Here is a 21,665-nt window from a genome sequence, read left to right as displayed (position 1 = left end):
ATTCTTCAGGCTACCTTGGGCCATCAATCATAGCCCTTTCCTGTATCATACCAGTCTACAACTTGGGTTTAGTATATATTGTTCTGAAGGAAATGGTTGTAGATACACTAAACTCTCAGTCACACATTTTTCCACACATGCAAAAAAGAACATTTCTATTTGGAAATACCAGAAAATTCAGAATTCACCGTACCTTTTTCCAAAGTGTATTGCCAGTTGCCAATGTTTATAGAAAGCAAAAAAGAATGTTTCTCCATGATGCTGAGAATATAAAAATATTAGACAGCACTGACTAGCTTTAAAAAAAAAAAAGAGCAAAGAATTTATTAATAATGCCTTCATCAATAACCTGGATGAGGGGATCCAGTGTGCCCTCAGTCAGTTCATGGGCAGCACCAAGTTGGGTGGGAGTGTTGATCTGCTGGAGGGTAGGAAGGTTCTGCAGAGGGATCTGGACAGGCTGGATCAATGGACTAAGGACAATTACGTAGGGCTTAACAAGGTAAAGGGTTGGGTCCTGCACAGGTCACAAGAACCCCACACAATGGTACAGGCTGAGGGAACAGTGGCTGGACAGTAGACCGGTAGAAAAGGACCCAGGGGTGCTGGCAACAGGGTTTGTGAAGGTCTGGAGCACAAATCTTACAAGAAGAGGCTGAGGGTTGTTTAGCCTGGAAAAAAAAGAGGCTTGGGTGTTGTAGCAATGGGGGCTTTGGTCTCTTCTCCCAAGTAACAAGTGACAGGACAAGAGGAAGTGGCCTCAGGTTGTACCAGGGAAAGCTTACATTGGGTATTAGGAAAAAATGTCCTCACTAAAAGGATTGTCAAGGGTAGGTTGCTAAGGGCAGTGTTTGACTCACCCTCTCTGAAGGTGTTCAGAAGACATGTGGGTGTGGCACTTGAGGACATGGTTTAGTGGTGAACTTGGCAGTGCTGGGTTAATGGCTAGACTCATGATCCTAAAGGTCTTTTCCAACCTAAATGATTCTATGATTCTGACTACTCAAGGAATGTTTTCTTTCTAGAAAGACAATTTAGCTAAACAGATCTAACCCCAGTAGGGGTATTTTTATTACTAAAGTACATAAACCTTCTCAGATAATCGTAATTAAAACACTAAATACAACAGAATGTTTCTGTGCTCCACTTTAGATTCATGGGAAGAAAAATCAATAGTAACAAACGAGGCAAACTTCTGAGGGGACGGGTGGCAGATAAAACAAGCTAAATCTAAGGCATAACTTCCACATTCATAATGCCCAGGATCCAAAAGTGACTCTTAAGAGATAAGACCTTCTCAATCATAGTTAGTTTTCAGTCATCCACAGGGAAGAAAAAACATGAATAATCCATAGTCTAATCTGGATATCCCACAGAGGTTCCCCAATTATTGTTCTGGTTTCCTCACAAGGAAATCTAGGTATTGAAGAGGACAATGAACACAACCTGCAGTGAGGGTTATGCATGAGGGGTAACCATTTTTGCCTTTTGACTCCATGGCTAATGAAAGCAGCCCATTTTCAGACCTGAGCAAAACTGAAGTACTATGAACATTTTTTTGCAGTACTGCATAAAAAATAGTATTGCCCTAGTGTCCTGATTTGTTGTGCATGGAATGAGCTCAGTGATTATCTTACACCAGTACTAATAGATTTTCAAAGTGGTATTAAGTTACTGACATAATCTAGTCCAACATCCTAAAAATCACACAACTTCAGTCCCAGAGTTCAAACTACTGTTGAGCTACAGCATACTGCTTAAACAGTACAGTTTTTTTTAATTAAAAAAAATTAAAATATAGAGAACCTTCTGTTTCAATGTTATAATACAGTGTCAAAAGGTCACAATAAAAAGGTTTTGTATTTTTAGTTTAACAGATTGATGTATAAGATATGAAGAAAAAAATAATGCAAATGATCACCCAACAATATTTGCCATATCTAGGGCTTGAAGTTCTGCAAAACCCCACATTGAATAAATTTTAAAAAATAAGACAGCATGTCTTTTGAAGAAAACAAACTGAGATTTGTATCTAGGAGGCAGATTAAGAAGAAAGATTAACTAAAACTTAATTTGGATTTCAAGTGTCTAAAAGTATTACCTCCCCATATAAAGAATTGATTTCTGGTTTGATTGTATCTAAGATATCACCTAAGACACCACATAAAGTGTTGAAAGACATTTTTCTTTTATTTTTAATTTAGTGGTCAAGCTCATAGAAAACCTTTATTAGATAGCAGTTTTCTTGAAAGACTGACAAACAGAATCAAGGGCATCCATTATCAGCAGAAATTCACTTGCTTATTTCTGCCAGGTTTTTTTCCTTTTTTGTCTTACTCATCTTACTTTCTAACACTCTTTTCATCCAAGACAAATTGGAGGAGGGACATAAAAAGAAAAAAAAATTAGACTTTAAGATAATAAAGTCAACAGATGCTTACCTTCCTACCCTTATAGTAGAAACTTTTTAATACACATTTAGAAAGCAAGTGAAAGGATGAAGAAAAGGATGAAGCATCTGTTTCTGTGCAAAATGACTCTGTTTCAGGATTCTGCCAGAGAAAATGCTCTCTTCTCTTCACTTTCCCTGTACCTAAACTGTTGGTCTTCCTCTTCAGCATCCTACACTCATTTAGCTGTAAATCTTAATTCCCTATGGGTCCATTAAGTACGTTGCTAGGCAAACAGTCCAGTAGCAACTGTGAAACAGGAGGTTTGGATGGGAGTCAGTTTTATAGGTCACTACACTGTAAACCTTCACATCATTAGAGAAGAAATTAGTCTTGCTAACTGCAACTATTACAAGTGATATTCTTTCATTTCTCTGAAAAGACTGAGAGTCATTCATACTATGCTAATTTTTCATTAATGGGTATTTCTAAATCAAAGGCATCAATAAGTATAGTTTTTTTCATATACTAGAAGGGTAAATTCTCTACATATTGAATGTTTTAATACTGTCACTCAGGTGTTTGGAAATAATAGTCACAGCCATGTTGTACAATTACCATGCAGCAGACTTTTAGCTTACAAACTTGAAGAGCACATATAACACAGGACTTAACCCTAAATAAGCAGTCTGTATTGTCTTTTCTTTGGTTTAATAACAAAACACAGCAGAACTATTCACACAAAATTACCCAGCCATTACATTATCTGATTCAGAAACGTGCCTTCTCTTAGACTGAGGTATTGTTTCTTTGCTGTAATGTAGCATTATCTTCAAACTGAGCACATGAACTCTTCAGTGATGCTTATAATAATTCAACCACTATCTGAGAATAGCAACACTATCTGAGAATAGCAAACTGCAGAGTCCTGCTGATGTGACCACACTGCATTACTATGTGGAAATCCTGCTGCTCCAATTAATAAGTTCAGAAATAAATGGAAGCAGGAGGTTCCCTGCACTTGGCAAGGGGGTGGGTTGGAACTAGATGATCTTTAAGGGCCATTACAATCCAAGGCATTCTGTGATTTTATGATTTTATAAAATAAATAATCCCAGGAAAAAAGAACATTCCCATATCATTGGTTTTACAGGCTGGAAATGTGAAAGCAGCACACAAAATTGAAAAATCAAACCAGATCCACAAGAAAAATTTATAGCTTGGACATATTTAAAGGTTCCTTTTGTTAGTAGTTTGACATTGGAGCACTTCTGACCTGAAGAAACAGAGCAAAATAAAAACATTTCCTCTGTGAACTTTATACATGTAGGGGACGCATTAAAATACATATTATTGGAATGAATGATAATGGTGAAAAGTCATTGAGAAAGCAAAGTACTCATGATATTAACTATTTCTTGAGTTTCTCGGCCCTTATTTGTTCATTATCAGTAGCTTTTTAACTTTTATGGTAGTATAAGTACACCAATAATCCCCAACCTTTATTATCTCAGGTAAGAGAAAAAGAAAAATGGGGTTAGATATAAGAAATGGAAATGCATAAGCTGAAAGATCACCACTGTCAAAAATACAGAGATCTAGGCAGTGATAGTAATGTCAGAGATTTCTCATCACTATCAAGTGAAAGGAAAATAGTGGCAACATTTTTCCCAATTAAGCCCTAGATAATTTTCTGTACCCCCAAATTTTTTGGTCCTTGTATGATTCTTTTTGAGTTTTAACACAATTCTCTGTGTATATTTACTTCTCTAGAAGTGAGAAAATTTCAAACAAATAAACTGATTTTTATAGCATTACTATAATCTTGAAAGAAGATTTAGAATTTGTCTACTTAGCCTGTCAATTCCTGAGGAAAAATATCATCACACAAAGCTACCAGCATTATTTAAAATCTCAGATGTACATCAGTTTGGGCTTGAATGGGCAAGACAGAAACTTACACTTCTAGTTTTACAAACAGCAATTTGCTTGTGTTATTTGGGGTTTTTTTAGAAAAAGGATTGGCAGAAGTAATTCATGACCTCTCACTGATTCTACTGGAGCAAATTCTTAAATCCATCTAATCCATGTACATAAACAAAGATGCCAGAACAGTTCATTAAAGAACCCCCTTTTACAAACCCCCAAGTGCTTAAAAAAGCCTGCTGGGACTAACATCCTGGTTTTCAACCGCTGTTAAAAACTTGGCATTATAATTTGCATTCAAAAGACAAAGATCAGGTACTAGATACTACTAAACCCTGTGTTGATACAAGCCTCAGAACAGATTAGCAAATTATTAAACTGAAGAACAAAGCCTCTTACTTGACTAGTCCCTGCTGCAGCCATGCTGGGGGCAGATATCTCAAACAGCCTGTCTCCAGACCTGTCTCTGGTCCCATCAGCTTTTGCTGCTGACGGGACTCTGTGATGCTCCTGAGTGTGGAGTTGTCGATAGACCCTGATACCCAATCGTGGCTCTACTCCCACGTTTGCAACCCTCAATGTGGGCATGGCGCCCTCTTAGCTTGTCCCCCTTACAAACTTACCCTGCTCTTGCTGTTCCCTGACAGCAGATACATAAATATGCTTATTATTATTTTACACAAATGTGAAGGCTTTGCTTTTAAGCCTGGACATGGAGTAGATCATCCTAGTCACAGTTGAAGCTGAGAAAGTTCACATGCAAACAACAAGTAGGTGCCTGTCTTGAACTGAACCAGATGTTACTTTCATATTCATTTGTTTAGGCACAGAAATATCTTCTTAAACCTTGCCATCAATTATTTGTTGTGATGTTCTTAACTGACTAAATACTATTAAACAATCTTCTTATCCAAGTTTCCCTGATAATTTTTTTTAAGCTCACAGAGATACTTTCTTGTTACATCAATATTCTTGTCTCCACTTTTGCTCCATCAAGAAAAACAAACAAGCAAACAAACAATTCATGATCAGAAGTTAGAAGTTTTAATGAGGCAGTCCAAATCATTAGAACTCAAACAGCCTGAGACATCTGTAAACTATGTCCTCGTTAAAAATTATACCAATGACTAAGGAATTGAACAACAACTTTCTGCAGATATGCAGTCCGCGTTTTTTGGTACACATTTAATACCCATAGACAAAACCTGTATCATTATGGTTTTGCAGGTGATTTTCTTAGTAAGTGCAAAAACGATGCCTAAAGTAGCTCAGTCTCAGTCTCTTGCTGAGATTGCACAGTCGTGTTAGCATAGACACTGCATAATGCACTCAGCCCATTAGCTGTAATATATTTTTGAAGATTGTGATAGATGCAGAAATTATTTTTGATAAGATATATGAGCCTACAGAATCTCAGCTGCCTCAAAAGGTAATCCCATTTTGGAATACAGCAGGAGAGGAAGGAATATGATTTGGACTTGTGTAGACAAAAAGGATAATAAGTAAAATATATTTTAATAAAGCATAATAAATGAGAATCTTTGGATGTTGCAATATTAAATGGAGTACATTGCTACTATCTAGTGGATGCTGCCTAAATCAATAGAATTTAGTGGAAAACCAGCTTTCTATCGACCAAACACACTCAACTAATTAATATCAGAAGTAAATGAACTACCATGCAGCTCAGATTTCTAAAACGGTCATTATGGAGAGTTTAAAATCATTATACACTTTAAATCAAACCACAATCTGCTATTATAAAAAAAAAAATTAAATAATAGATGGGAAGACTGAAAATGCATTAAAACAAAAACAACACACTCAAAATGTTCAAACCAAACACGTTTATGCTACATAACACCATCAATAGTTTTATCTTTTAAAAAAATTCTGTAAAGATGCTACTAAGAAATTTAATGGAAATTTAAACAAAAGGAATCTTCCTTAATTGCATTTTTAGACATTTTCTCCATCAATTACGAATTGAATCAAGAAAAAACACAGATTTTTTTACTGTGTTTGCCCAACAAAATTGTAAACTTTACCACATACACACTACTACTCACTGCTGATTAAACAGTTACATTTTATTTTACTACTCATCATAACAGGCCAAATTAAAATCTTAATCTCACAAATGTTGGCCATGAATCCATAAGGAGACAAACCCATAAGAAGACAAGCACAAAGTGCTTTTACTTATAAATGCAGCTCTGAAAATCATAGAGATTAAGCTGAGTTAAAAGTTGGAGACTTGTAGCTGTGTATTACAACCATAAATGAGATTTTTAAAAATTATATATGCAACATGAAAGTATAAAGTTGGCGTAGTAGAAAGAAGCTATTTTTAATTTGTGGTTGTTTTCATTTTGGGGTATATTTGGTGTTTTATTTTTAAAGGACAATTTTTATGTTTATCAATTTCCATATTTAGTAAAATGAAAATATAACAAACATATTTATTCGTAAAGCCTTGAGGTCATCCTGACTTTGCCAGCTGCAAGAGGAATTTACTCCAAGCAAAAACTGAAGTGCTTTTAAATGTAAAATGTGCTTGCTTTCACATGAGCAAGCAGCCTGCAGGTAAAAAATGCCTGCCACAGATTCAAAAGACAATGGTGGGATGTCGCGTTCTCTTCAGAATATTTGTAATTAAATTTGTTGATCAGAGGATGACTGAATTTCATAACAAACTATATTATAATATGGAATGGACACAGATGTGATATCTGACAATTGGATGCCATTTGTTGCTCACTTTTTTTTTCTTTTTTTTTTTTTTTTTTAAATTAAAATATGCAACTGTTTCACAGCTGATGTTATGTTGGATAATTTATATTGAAAATGCAGAAAAAAGTGGGGATAATGATAGAATAATGATATCACATTGCCTAAAGAAAGTTTTAGGCCTGAAAACATTAGGATGTTTTACAAGAGTTGCCACCACCACTGTGAGCATTGCTGGCTTGGGCTGAGCATTTCTGAAACAGAAAGCTGTTCCCATGTAGATGTCAGCCTACATAAAAGTAGACTGAGTGGCACCATCAGTGGGGAGACAGTGTAGATAAAAGCCTAAAAAGCTTCTAACCTAATTGAGAATATTCAAAAAGCATCTAATCATTCTAGCAAACAGATGGAGGCAGAGGGGAAGCAGAGAGAATGTACAGCCATTAAATACTGACAGGCACTCCTGGGTTTCCATGCTCATGAGCTGAACATCACATGATACTGCATTTCCAGTTCTGCACCACTGAAAGACTTCAGTCTATAAAGATGTAAGTAAACCTTTTTCGCCATTATAAGCCCTTTTAACCTGTCAGCATAGCACAGACATTTTTAGTGTACACATACATTAGGTTTCACAGATTTGGACAACCTGAAAGGCTTGAATTTTATTCTTGAGCTCCAGTAAGATGATACTTTAAAGTTTTCTCAGGCACTTACTACTCCTATTCAAATTTAAGACTTCTTCATTCGTTAATTTGTAATTTTAACATCTATATAGTTGGTTGAATAAAACAGGAGACTTTGAAATTTATGGTGTCATAATATTTTTGTTCACTGATTCTGGGACAGACACCAGAACTAGTAGATATGGTTGCAAATCAAAAATGTTCTAAGAATCAATTTGTTTCACAATTCCAAGAATTTATACAGTTCCTTTAGAACAATCTGGATAAAGAATGAAAACACACATTTTAAAAAAGGTAGCCCAAAAGTAAGCTCCTAAAAATATTTAATAATGCTTTAAATTTAATTAACACTTTGAAATGTATGCCTTCATTTCTTTGATAGTTTGGATACCAAACTTTCTCCTACTCATTTGTCATACCTAATGCTGGGAAACAGATCAGTAAGTTATGATTCACCCAGGCAGAAACATGCTACATGGGTGACTGTGTGGTTCACTACACTAAATTCAGGATTAGTTACATATGACTGCAGCATGAATGCCAAAGATGAAATGTTTTTCACCACTGACAAGGTGGGTAGCATGCAGTTTTACTCAGGATACTCTCTATGCACTTATACTTTTCAAGCAGTATATTTAATCCTTGCATGGTTCAGAAAGTCTGAGACACACAGCTGGAAACTAAGCAACTAGAAAGAAACAGTAAAATATCAAAGGTACATTCAGGTTAGATCACAGTGTTCTATAGAAGATCTTTACAATATGTAAGAAAAAAAAAAACTCTGCTAGGTCTCATTGACTTCAGCAGGACAACATTTCATCCTGTAAAAAAAACATTACAGGAATATACGGTTCCCTGGTTACGTAGCCCAAGTTCTATATACAGATAAATTTCCCCTTGGCTACCTGTTAGACTTGCCTCCTAGCTGAGCCATCAGTAAAAACGTCTAAACCATTTCACTTACTTTGGCAAAACTGCCAAAACTCTATCGCTCTTCCCAAACCTGGCCAAATCCTCACACTCTCCAACCTCACTCTTCTGAGTCCTAACTGACTTGAAGCTTGCCAAAAGATCCAATCCACCCCAAGTACATTTATATTTGTATTTTAAAAGCTGATTTCACACAAACCTCAGATAATTTTTTAAAAATAAAAAAATTAAACACACTGAACATTTCTTCATTAGAGACCACAAAATTTATTCTGATATAAATCAAAGTATGGAAGAATAGGAATCTGCTTAGTCAGAGTGAAATTTGTCTGACTTAAGGTACAAGGAAATTAGCCATGAACAATATTTTCCTGGTAAACTTAAAATTTATTTTTTTAATTTAAAAATTTACATTTTTAATTTTTTTTTTAATTTTAATTGATAGATACTCTATCAATAAGGATCCACAGATCCTGTTTTCAATAAATTCCAAGGGAATCACAGTTTCAAATATTTTCCTAGTGTTTGCAATCCAATACTTGCATAACAAGGACAATGAAAGGACAATGAAATTAAAGCTTCATAGCCAGCTTTCATTTTCCAATCTGAGAAAAATATAAATATATAAAATCAATAAATAATTAATAACACCCCAAAACAATATATCTATGTCTTTTAAAATTTTTATCTTCAATGCTTTTAATTTTCTTGTTAAAACCAAAGAACAAAAATATTTTGATATTATCTTGTGAGATCCTATGTATTGTATCAAGTCCTGCAATACATCTGCTGACACAAGTGATACTCCAGGGGTCACCAGTAAAGAGAAAATTCACAGTATGTACTATAAAGTGTAATCAAAGAGAATATTTTATACCATCAGAAATAAATTCTTAACATTTTGCACTTAGTGCAAAGTAGTCTAAGCCCATGTTTTCTAACCTTATAATGATATTTGACCAGTGTAGGCAATTTTATGAATATATGTTAAAGTTACTGTATTAACTCACTTTAGTAGCAGTAGGAAAGATTATAATCAGCATAACAGTTAAAGGTAGCAAATTAAGTATATTTTTATTAGGTTACCTCTACTATTGTCATCCAACATTCCTTCTCTATGACTCCAAGAATCAACCGATTTGAGTTTTTTAAGACATTCCCATGTAAATTATTAAGTGCTATAAACTATTTTCACTCTTACGTATACAGTACTCCAATATGATTCGCATTACTTTATTTGACTGAAGACAAGTACTAGAAAAAAATGGAAACCACCACCTGAAAAAAAAATTACAGTGTATTTGAGATCCAGCGTACTTGGTAAAGCTGCCTATTCCACCTCTGCATCAGTGAAGAGCTGTTCTCTTCTAAAGACTTTTCTTTCTTTTAAATGAGGCCATCTAGTCTGAAGTAACCCTGAGAACAAAAGACACAAGTGAAGATCCCTATAACAAACTACTTTCCTCAAATTGTTTCAAGTCCTCTCATGATTTCTGTCCTGATTCAGTTATCTGGCTATTATTATTAAAAGGTATCTCGAAGCAACTTTTATAACAAACCAGGATAGCTTTTCAGTAAGTGTACACTATCAGATTCTCAAGAGCAGAAAACAGTTGAGAAGAAACTCTGCATGTTAACAATAATTTTCAGATGAAAGTGAGTAGTTTTTTCATGATATTTAGGAAGATAGAGCCCAACAGTCCTCCCTGCCATAGATAAGGGTTGTTAGCTTTATAATTAATGTCAAGTAAAATTAGTTAAGTCACATAGCAAAACATGAGGAACATTAGATTTCTTTATTTTATTTCTAATGTATATTAGGAATCATACTTGCAACTTCTTTTCTAACTTGATCTAACTGCAGGCCAGATGACAAATCATCTGGATGAGTATTACTACTATTATTTAATCTAGAGAGAGATTATACCTCATATGATTTCACCAATAGCAAGAATTGACTTGTTAGCAAGGGAAAAGAATAACATTAAATATTCAATGATGATCATAGTCTGTCAGAATTTTTCTTCTAGCAACTACCATTCTTTGAGAGAAGGAGATCCCAGATATCAAAACATAGCACCCTGTGTCCTTCAAAAGCTAATTCTTGTGATTTTTGAATGGTTGAGGTAGAGAGTATTCTCTCAGGCAGCAGAAATTTTGATTTATGACTTATTATTACTGGTTGTATGGACCAGTTGTACTGAAGTTAAATTATCACCCTCATAAACACAGTGTAAAGCTTTTTAAACTCTGTATCTTAGAGAGATGCTAAAGGCAAAACAAAGTTCAATGCTTTCTTTTTCTTTCTTTTTTTTTTTAACTTAAATCAGCATCTGTAGGATTTCCATCTGGTTTGTATCTGCTATTTGAATTATCACCTAGATTTGCTGAGAGATTTGCTAGAGACTGATGAAGAAAGCACAGCATTATAAAGATCTAGATATCCAGATATTATCAAGGTGTTGTCTCCTGGGGGAGGAGAAGGCCACAAAGTCGCTTCCTGCCTTGTGAGTTAAAGCACATGTGAGTTCATGCAGAAATAGTATGGAGCAATTTCTCCCTCCCTCTGCACACTAGTACATCTGCCCTGCAAATACAGTTGTTTCACAAAATACAAAGTCGACATTTGCAAAACTATGACCATTGGTAATGTAATGAGGTAATAACATGATTGGGTTTTTTTTCATTACAGACTTCATACATTCAGAGAATCATTAAAAACAAACAAACCAAAACCATGCTACCAAGGATTAGCCACGTTTTAAAAAGTAGAACTGAATAAAGTTTATTATTTTCCTGTCTTTATCTCTAAAGTAGTACCTCTTCCATGCACTAGGACTTATATATATATATATATATATATAACCTCTCTATAAGAAAATTCAGGAAAAGGGAACACAGGAGTCAGTAAAAGAATTTAACAAAGTTCAGAAAATGATAGGAAAAAAACCAGCTATGGAAAAAATGCAAATTGATATAGAGATGTCATACCAACTTAAGTATCTGAACGACTCAGTATTAGTTGAACATCAAACTGCAATTTGCTCATCACTCATACTTTTGGCTCCCTATATTACTAGTATAAAACAACAGACAATCACGTAGCAACAAATATGGGAACACATATTTACAATGCAAATACCTATTTACAATGCACACCAGCAATCCAGCTGTATGGTGGGTTTTCCCCACTTACTGAAATTTATTTATAAACTATCCACCTAATATTTAAACTGGATGCTGAAACTGCTGTATTTTCACATATGCCTGACTAGAGTTATATTAAGCTATCATCAAAGAAGGCCATTAGTCGGACTGTCAGGCTAGTAAAGACAAAAAAACATGAGGAGGAGAGCAGATCTGAAGCATCACCCTCCCTAACGAGAGCACAGTGCTGATGGTAATGAAATGGGCTGGCAGTTTATGGGGCACACGCTTTTGTAGTTTCTTTCCTCTAGGCCTTCCATTGTATCTGGAGAGAGATGCTGAGCAGTCTGTGAGTTGCCTGGTGGTCAGGGAGAAAGCGAAGCACCTCTTATGTCCTGTTCTAATCAATGGCCTGACATTGTTCAAAGGGACAGGGTACAAATATCAGACACCTGTGGATATTGGATACTGGGGATACTGGTAGGCACAGCTGGCTTGTGGCTGGGGCAGTGCATTCACTTAAAAGAGGCCAATGGGTAGGGAAGAGACAACAGAGAACAACAGCTGTTCTGCTTTAGCAAAATTTTACAATTCATTAGATGAAGACAAAATAAAGCATTTTATCTTTGCTCTTGAGGGGGCAAAATTAAATTTTTCCAACACTGTAGAGTAGCTCTAAGATGAGGCACAACTGAACTAATGACATCAAGAAATTTGTTGCATTTTTTACAACACACATTATCTACAGTTGGTCAGTGATACTTCGTATCACTATATAATTACAAACCTATAACACCTCCATTAAATTCACGCCAGTAAACGTTTCTTTGAACTGAGTGAAATAAAGCATTTCGATGTATTCTCTTTCAGAATTTATCATAAATATAAGAAATATATTCAGTAAACTAGATTACAAAGGAATTGTAATTTCACAAGAATCAAAGTAAGAGGGTGCTTAATTGTCTCAGACCAATAATGGAAAAATTATTGCAGAATCAATTAAAAATATATTAAACAAATGTATTTTAGGTGGCAGCAACCCTCCTTCATTTCAGTGTATATTGCCTTGGGTTTTATGAGCTTGATAGTTTTACACCAGAAACTGTGGGATACAAAGAGATAAACCACAATTATTGTCTTATGGATTCCAATATAGGCAAGAAGGTAAACTAGCAAAAAACAAACAAAAAAACCCAAACCATTAAATATATCACATACTTTTTGTAGTGGATTAGAATTTTTCCACAGAACTGCTTTCCACCTTTTCTCTACCCACAAAAAATTCGATTTTAAGAAAGTCTTCTCTAAATGAGAAGCACCAAAATGACTGTTTCCTAAAGCAATGAATATTTAAAACATTCCTGGAAGGTTCTGATCAATGACAGGGATTATTTGCGAATGTCACATCTTTCTCAAGTATCCTCTGCTTTAGAGACCCTGGAACCTTATCTTTTAATTGCTGTGTGCCAAAAAAAGGCCTTATGACAAGCATAATGATCCACTCAAGAGTGCTGATAACAGTAAAATAGTAAGAACAAAGAGGAGTGGAGGATATAGGAACCTGTCTTAGTCTTTTTTCTTTTTTTTTTTTTCTTTTTCTTTTGTGATTGGGGCATGGAAAACCTTTGGGTTTACATTTTTCTTGAATAGATGCAGACAGGTGTTTTAATTTCCCAGAGGATGTTAAGTCCATGGACCCATCTTTATTGTATCACAGCCACAAGCTACAGAATTTCAAAATTCTGGCAGATTTTTTCTGATATGCTCTCTCTTTTAAAATATTCATGACATACAAGATGGAACATTAGGAGTTAGTGAAAAGGGAATACCTGGAATAAAAAGGCTCCTCACATATATCTTCATGGTGTCAACAACAGATGGCAACATCAAGCTTGCAAATTCTCATTTAAATGAAAATTGACAAATTCTTTTTCTATTTTTCTAAGTCAAATAACATGACATTTAAAAATTAGAGCAAAAAACATATATAAAGATATTTGTAAATGAATAAAGACATATAATTATTTACAGAAGCACATATGTATTCAGTCAATAAAGGGCCTGTGACTTTATCCAATAACAGTATATCTGCAAAATCATAATATTGAACAATGAATACACAACCTTCACAAGGAAATATTCACAATGTTGTTATGCTGTTTTAATTAATACATGTAGGGAAAAACAAACAGTTAAACAACTGTATATTTCACAAGCAGGAAAAGAGGCCACATTTGAGAGAGACACAAATATTCCTGAAATATTTATGCAGACATTAGAATTTACAACAGAAAAGAGCAACATGACAGCACAAAAAACCCCCATGAATGAGTTTCCCAAAAGTGCAGGGAATCAAACATATCCATCTTAAGGCCTTAGATTTAAGCTAGAGTCAACAAAAGACTTTCCAGTTTTCTTGAGAGGGAATCTCCAAGGACATTGCATTCTGTTCCCTTCCTTCTGTCCCTTCTCTTCTCTTAAATAAAATAAAGAAACTCCTACCCAAAAATTCCAAACATATTCTAGTAGTAAGTCTTTATAAAAGATGGGGTTCTATCTGAAATCAGTGTATGTTATACTGCAGGGGTTTTCATAAAACTATGTAAAAAGTTGTGGATGTTGCTGTGGCATGACAGCTGCAGGCTCAGCTGCCAGAAACAACTCAGTTCACGAGCAGATACACTGGATGTCGATCATGGAAGACTGATGCCTTCAGGATAACGTGTGCCCAAACTTTGCTGGCTATTTTAAAGAGCAACAACAGTATCACTTCCAGCACAAGAAGACAATTTTGCTCTTCCAGCTAAACATCAAAGAGCGCAATTACAAGACAGATAGGGGTAGATACTCTACAGTAGATAATAATCCAAAGCATTATGGTATATTAAGATGAATAAGGTCTCCTTGTGACTTTTTATATACATATTGAACCACTGAATTCTTACTGGTAGGAGTAGGAAGTAAACCTCTCCTTAGACTGTAAAAATATTTTTTGCTTTTTGTTCTGAAAAATGAATAATTTTTAATTAAATTAATATACTTCAAATTTACAAAATTGCCCTCAAATATCAACAAGAAGTAGTAGCATTAGACTTGGATAATGCCTTCATAAGAACATATATAATTCATGCTATAACTTAAAAGATAATTCTGCTATAAAATATATATATATCCATTGTACATATACAATTCCATTTTCCAAGTGTAAATATTGCAATAAGATGCTTTATCACTGATTGCTGCTCTCTAATATACCAAACACCAGCTTGGAAATTAAATATTTGCAAGAATACTATTAAAATGAAAGCCTCACTCCCAAAATAAAATAAAATACAATAAAATATATCCGTTATAAATAAAAGAGTATCCTGCTGCCTTTGTCCACTTTGGTTTTTTCCCCATATGGTATCTCATTTGTCATATGGAGGTTGAAAAAACACACTTTTAGAGAACAAATTAAAAAAATGAAGCATAAATAATAAAGCCTGCTCAGCAGTCATGTTTTCCAGTGCTCTGTAGGGTAGCTGCAGGAATTTTCCATGCTGTGAGTGTTAATGAGACCCTCCATAGGCACCATTATTACATAAAAGCAATCACCTTTTCAAATTTGTACTTCTTAAAATCAGTAACTGGAAGCAAAACAGGTAGAATCATGCAGATACCACTCCCATTTACTGGCATGCAATCATTAGCCAAAAAGGGGTTGACATCAGAAAAGTTACCACAAGACTTAAATGCTTCAATAAACAAGCACAGAGTCCAGGAGCACTTGGAGAACATTCACAGTTTTGAAGACTACAAAACTGTCTCTAAACATACGGTTTTCCTGATAGAAGAAAACATACAGGAATTACTAATTAGCTAAAACTGGCTGGTTTCAAGATACTTAGGCACTTAGAACAGAATGGGTATCTGACCAAACTCTATGATGACAGCAATATGGCATGAAGGAAATTCATACAAATTCTATACACTGTATTTCCAAGTTGCAGTTTTTCATTTATAACATTTATTTAAATTGAAATGTGGGAAAATTTTCCACATGGATGCCAGTAAAGTTCTGGCTAACAGTTACCAGCACAACTAACCAGAATTTCATACAAGCAGGTTTCCAAAACAGGCACTTCAGCCAAAGGCAGCTTCAACCAATGAAGAACTTCAAGCTTTTGATAGAAGTCCCTCATCTCTATTCCATTTCTGAACGACTAACCCCCTGGGCAAAGACGTGTGAGGTCTATCAGCCCCTAATACTTGATAAATTTTAAAGTGAAAGAGTATTAGTTCCTTCTGCTAAAAATGCACAGCTGATGATACTACTTGCTATATTTAGTGACAGAAACATGAAACCATAGCATGCCTGATAGCTATCTTGCACTCTGGTCTTAGTTCAAAGTGATTTCTCTTTTCCAGGTACTGCCAAGTTTCTCCACAGTTGGAACAAATACCCAGAAAGGAGATGACTTTTTTAAACAAGACCTACCTCTTCCACAAAATGAACACTGACTTTTGGTAAAAGCTTGCTTTAGGTCACCCTTTCTCAGTTGCATTTCCACTTCTGATGATGCAAACTAATCCTTGGGTTTGCCATGGTTCTCATTACCAATAACTGATTCAGGCAGGTCATACCATATAATGGAGTCCTTTTTGGTATAGTGCTACCTCTTGCCCGGCAAAAATACATTTTTTGAATAGTACTACCTCCTAAATGAGCCCAAGCATGTAATTTGGGCTGCAGTTCCAAACTGAACATAGTAAACACATACCAAAGATATCTCTAAAACCCAGCTTTGCTAGAGGTTAGTTCTGGCCCTTCCCTACTCTGTTCTGGCTTTGATCCCCATCAGGCCCATAATTAAGCAATTTCAGCACACTAAGTTATCAAAGGTACTTTTATTTTGGTGGCCAGGTTATCTTCCTGATGCCTTAGTGTGCTGCAAGAGTTCATTCAGCATCTGATGTGAACTGAAGCATTTCAAAGAGAGCAGTAAGTGAATAGGGTGAAGGAAGGCAGCAGCCAGCAGTAAAAGGGGTTTGAATGCTAACACACTTATTTACACAACAAAATGCACTTTCTGAGTGCATTTCACTTTCATAGAAGTGAAGAATCACTTAGTAAGTAAAATATATACTTACTATGCAAACATGTAACTGCAAATAAGAAATGCACTTCATTAATAGCTCTTCCTAAAACCAAAACACGATGATGGGCAAACTTGAGAATGGCAATTTATTTGAGATAAACGATCTATAAATGTGACTTGCTAGAATGGGGTAGGGAAGGGAGGGGCACTGTGACAGCAGCCATTTTTGTCTAAGACTAAAATTAATTTTCCTTCCAGTTTTAGACTGGAGTATCACCAGCAAGGAGTCACATACTGATATTTGGTAGTTTCAGGGAGCAGACCATATAATTGAAAAATCACTTCCTCTCATCATGATTTCATCAAATAACTCAGAAAAAAAGTAAATTCCATCACTGTTCATGTTTCCAAACAGTACATGAACTTCAGTTTTCAAAGGCAGAAGGCTTTATACACTATCCCAGTGGCATGTTACACCACTGTGTCAATTAGTATTGTAATCCACATCATCTACTACATCTTCTTCATTTTCTTTTTCCCTCTCTCTCTCCCCTTCTCTCTATTTTTAATGAAAAAGTGAAATACTGCTACTGCCTGCCAGACAGGAAATTAGTTCAACATTAAGGACAAGTAAAATTGCACTAACACTCACTAAAAAGAACATAGCTATTTTCTAAGTTTTTCTTATTGCTTTTCTACTCTGTTGCATAGACATTTGACTAAGCCAATAAATAACTTGGTCCAGAGCACAGCAAAGTCAAGGGAAAATGTCTCACAATATTTAAATTTAGACACGTCTGCTACAAACTGCCATTTCAAAGCACTTTGAATTACTGTCAACATCAGTGTTACAACTGTTATTACCACAAGAAGCTTACTGCCACAGGATGTTTTAAAGACTAAAAGTCTTAAGAGGTACAAAAGGGGTCACCAGAATTTTTGCTGGGTGGGTATTAAATTAGTTGAGAGGCATTAAACAAAATAATGCAAATGTAACTTGTGGCTCAGACAGTCCCTGAATGCCTATCTGTTGGAAGCAAGAAGCAGGAGGGAGAGAAACACATGATGCTTTTTCCACATGTTGCAGCTTGGGCAGATTGATGAGAGTTTGTTTTTTCTTAAATACTGTTTATGTCTTTATTCTGTAAAAAAATTTCCTTATTTCCTAAAACCCACATACTGCAGGGGAAAAAAAGAATGTGAACCCCATAAAATGCAATGCTTGCAATGTCTTCTTTTTTAGTTATGTTGAGTTCTCATTGATAGCCAGTGATATGGTATAAATAAACAGGGCATTCTAGCAGCAGACTTCTTTTCCCTTGTAACAGATTCAGTAAATAATGTTCCACATACTGTGACACCAAAAGGACTGGTGCTCTTCATCTGTTCTAACATTATTTCAAAGAATTATACTCAAACATCAAAGGCTGCTTTTCTCAACGCAAATTTTGTGCAGATATAAACTGCCATAGTAGATTAATCTCAATATGTCAAGTTATATACATGAATCATAAGGTTTTGTGTAGTGGACATCCTATATATCAGCTTTCAGTGAGGTGTGTGCTGATAATTTTTTCCTCATGTAATTAAAGGGTTTATTTGAACTCTTTTATTGCTAATTTTCCAAAATAAAGAATTACACTAGAATCAGCAACTTTATGCAGAACTGAACATCAATTTAATGCCTATGGAACTGTATTTCTTGTGTTTCAAGAAAACATACTGGGATAAGTTTCTCAGGACCTGAGTCCTAATATAATAAAGAGTTTATAGATCAGAGATTACTTTTCATTTAAATTATGACCTACTTTGTTGTAGTGTTCATAATTATCTACTTTATCTTCTCAAGTAGAGTGAGCCAGATAAAACTATATGGAGCCAGGAGAAGTTTGTGCTATCATAGTGACCGAGGGACAGAAAGTCCCAAAGGCAGCAAGGTACGGAAGAGCAGGGAGTGCCAACGGGAGCAGGGCACATGTACCCAGGCATCAGAGGAGAAAGAAAATTAGTAAGGATCAGAAGCATTGATTCAAAATGTTCTTAATCCCGAAAAGTCAAGTAGTAGTTGAAACCATCCATGAATGAAGGACCTACTTGCAAGGACCCATAGCGCATGGAAAGTGTAATATTGAAACCCTGTCTATGCTGGTTTGCCTAAGCTAGCTATGTGGTGTGTTTGTTTGGGTTTTTTTTTCCTCTACGTAAAAATAATTATACAGTATATGCTGGGCTTATGACTTGAAAAACCTTTTGGTCTTTTTCAGGAGGACCTTATAAAGAGAAGGTCAAGGCACATTCTCTTCAAAGCTCTGATCTTCTCAGGGAACCATAAGACCTTGCTACAATTCTTCTATCAAATCTCATTTCACTAATATTTCAAACACTTGTGCCAACTACTTAGCAGGGGAAAAGAATTTCAGTTTATGTTAAATTTTTTCTTTGTGTAGAATTTGCCCAGTAGGAATTGTGTCTCTGTCTGATTTAATGGATCAATGCTGAATGACAGGAAAAGATAACATACATTCATCCAATTTTCTATTATATTCAAATGAGGTATTATAAAAAAGTTGTTGTTATTATGAGTAAGATTATGATAACTCTTCCCAACAAGACATCATTCAGATGGAGAAAAAATAACAGAAATGCTACAAAAATTGAAAGCTAAACAGAAGGGCAACAGTAACATACACATAGAACTCAAAATACATAGCAAACATATAGTCTCTAAAAATGATGAATGTATATAAAGTGAGCTATATCTGGTTGTCACTGAATAACTAGAGCAAAGTATGAGGGCAGGTCAACTTTCTAGCTCCAAAGAAAGAGTTTACTTGAGGAATCTTTAAAGTGAATCTGAATCTACAAGGGCATATTGTGGGAAAATAGGTTAAGAACAGGCAGTATTACTATTTTTAGGTACAAAGGAAATCTAAGAATATGCACGTATGTGAATCCCAACAGAGAGAGAGCAATGTCAAAAAAAAACAAAGAGATTGAATGCCTAGATAGAATAAATGTTTCTGTCAGTATGTGAAATGACTAAGAACTACAGTGATCAAAAAAGTTTAAAATATACTTCCATAACAAAATAAACTTCTATGCAAGTTAGAAGGACATATAATAATTTTTTTCCATAATTTCCATTAGTGATAGAAAGCGTTAAAAAAGAAAACAATTTACGTATCACACTGAAGCTTTGTGAACCGTGCTTATTGTTCACAAAGTGCTCCAAAATAAAAAATAGTTGCTCAGACACTTATATGTCTTATTAAAATACTTCTAACGGACTGAAATAACAAAATAGTTTTGAAGGCTCTCTAGTCAGATGACCAGACCTCCTAGTTTTGCGGTCAGCTTCAGAATTCAGTCATGCATTTATCAACAGACTTTGTTACAGTCCTATTCCGTTTCCATCCCCCTTTCCCTTGTATTTCCCTATAATCCTGCTGATTTGGGGCCCAGCTCTAACAGAGTACCTTATTGCACGATTACATATTTGTTCCTTCCTGTCCACCAGTCTCCTCCCCACTTTGTAAGGAAAGAAAAATTACTGACTTAACCAATCTCATTGTAATTTAGTGTAAGAAAGTAAAGATGTATCAGCTAAACTAGTATCCTGTCTGACAACAGTCAAAAATGCATGTTTAGTGAAATGCATAACAGGGTAGCTGCATATTCAAACTACCCTAGTAAATTTTTCTAGCTTTGAGCAATTTTCACTCTGAAGAAACCTGAGCCAAAAGTGACATAGGAGTCAATTCTGATATGATTGCTTTGCCTCTCTTCACAAATCCTCCTGTTTGAAAATTTTGTTAAACAATTTTCACCTAATTTAGCAGAGGAGTATGAAGTGTCAGTGTATTAAGTTTTGTGGTATTAAGCTTTCAAAAATATAAGGAAAATCAGCAGCAGGGGAGACATTGAAATTAAATACCCTCATGAGAGAAGACTACAGAGTAGACCATAATCATTCTCTGATCCACATGGATTGTATTGTGGCCAGAGGAGTCATGTCATAGTGCTTTCCATTTAGGGTGGAATTCACAGCATGGTGGTGGGAACTATACAATGTGTTAGACAGAAACTAGAAGTATTATGGCATTTAGAAAGCACGGGCAACCAGGGGAAGACATGGACTTATTGCTGGGGGGGACAGCAGAGGAAAGAACTTAGAATACTGCAGGGAGAAGGATAATGTTAGAAAACGGGTAGGAAACTGAGATGGGTAGAGGTACATATCATAACTTTGAAGGAAACCTGTTTTCTAGCTCTGTGTGACACCTGAGCACAACAAAACCAAAGATATTCCACTCAGTCCAAGGTGGAAAAAGTAGAGGGCATCAGTGTTAAAAGGAGGTGGGAGGAAAGCCAAATAAAATGTAGCAATGGTAATATGGAGACAGCAAGCAGTCTATACAGTAAGACAGTTTCTTTTTCAAGTATGTTGCACTTGTCAAACTTCTTTACTGCAGATGTTTGCAAATATAACAGTCATCTCATGAACCACCACTTATCAAGAGTAAACAAAGTGTTTGGGCAGAGGAAGAGTCATGGACTGCCAAGATAAAGATGGCTCGATCTTTATGCCTAACTGGCTCCCCTGCCTACAACTGGAAATTCTGTGTGGCTCCTACATACTGCCAGGCTATGCTGCAACATATTTATTGCCAGCTTTCAGTACTACAGGGAACATGGAAAGCCCAGGGTCGAAGGGGAGACAAGAAATGTTGTACACTCTAAAAGGTAGAATATGGATAGAAACTCCTTGATGGGCA

The 21,665-nt window shown here is 35.4% G+C and overlaps 1 protein-coding gene across 4 annotated transcripts in view; it reads right to left on the bottom strand.

Annotated features, from left to right (window-relative positions):
- IMMP2L (inner mitochondrial membrane peptidase subunit 2) overlaps positions 1 to 21,665 on the bottom strand; it is a 410,416-nt gene that overhangs the window by 265,145 nt on the left and 123,606 nt on the right. Inside the window, exon 4 of one of the 4 annotated variants that reach the window (XM_050323975.1) lies at positions 10,048 to 10,078. The exons of the other annotated variants lie outside the window; for them this stretch is intronic. Coding sequence (XP_050179932.1) covers positions 10,063 to 10,078 — 16 coding nt within the window. The 3' untranslated portion in view covers positions 10,048 to 10,062. Of the gene's footprint in view, positions 1 to 10,047; positions 10,079 to 21,665 lie in introns of those variants that run through there. 4 annotated transcript variants of the gene reach the window in all.

This window comes from Myiozetetes cayanensis, unplaced genomic scaffold (genome assembly GCF_022539395.1).
Source record: "Myiozetetes cayanensis isolate MyiCay16 unplaced genomic scaffold, myiCay2020 scf3, whole genome shotgun sequence".
Lineage (NCBI taxonomy): Eukaryota > Metazoa > Chordata > Aves > Passeriformes > Tyrannidae > Myiozetetes > Myiozetetes cayanensis.
Note: the sequence above shows the minus strand (reverse complement) of the source record. Positions and strands in the feature narration are given on the sequence as shown.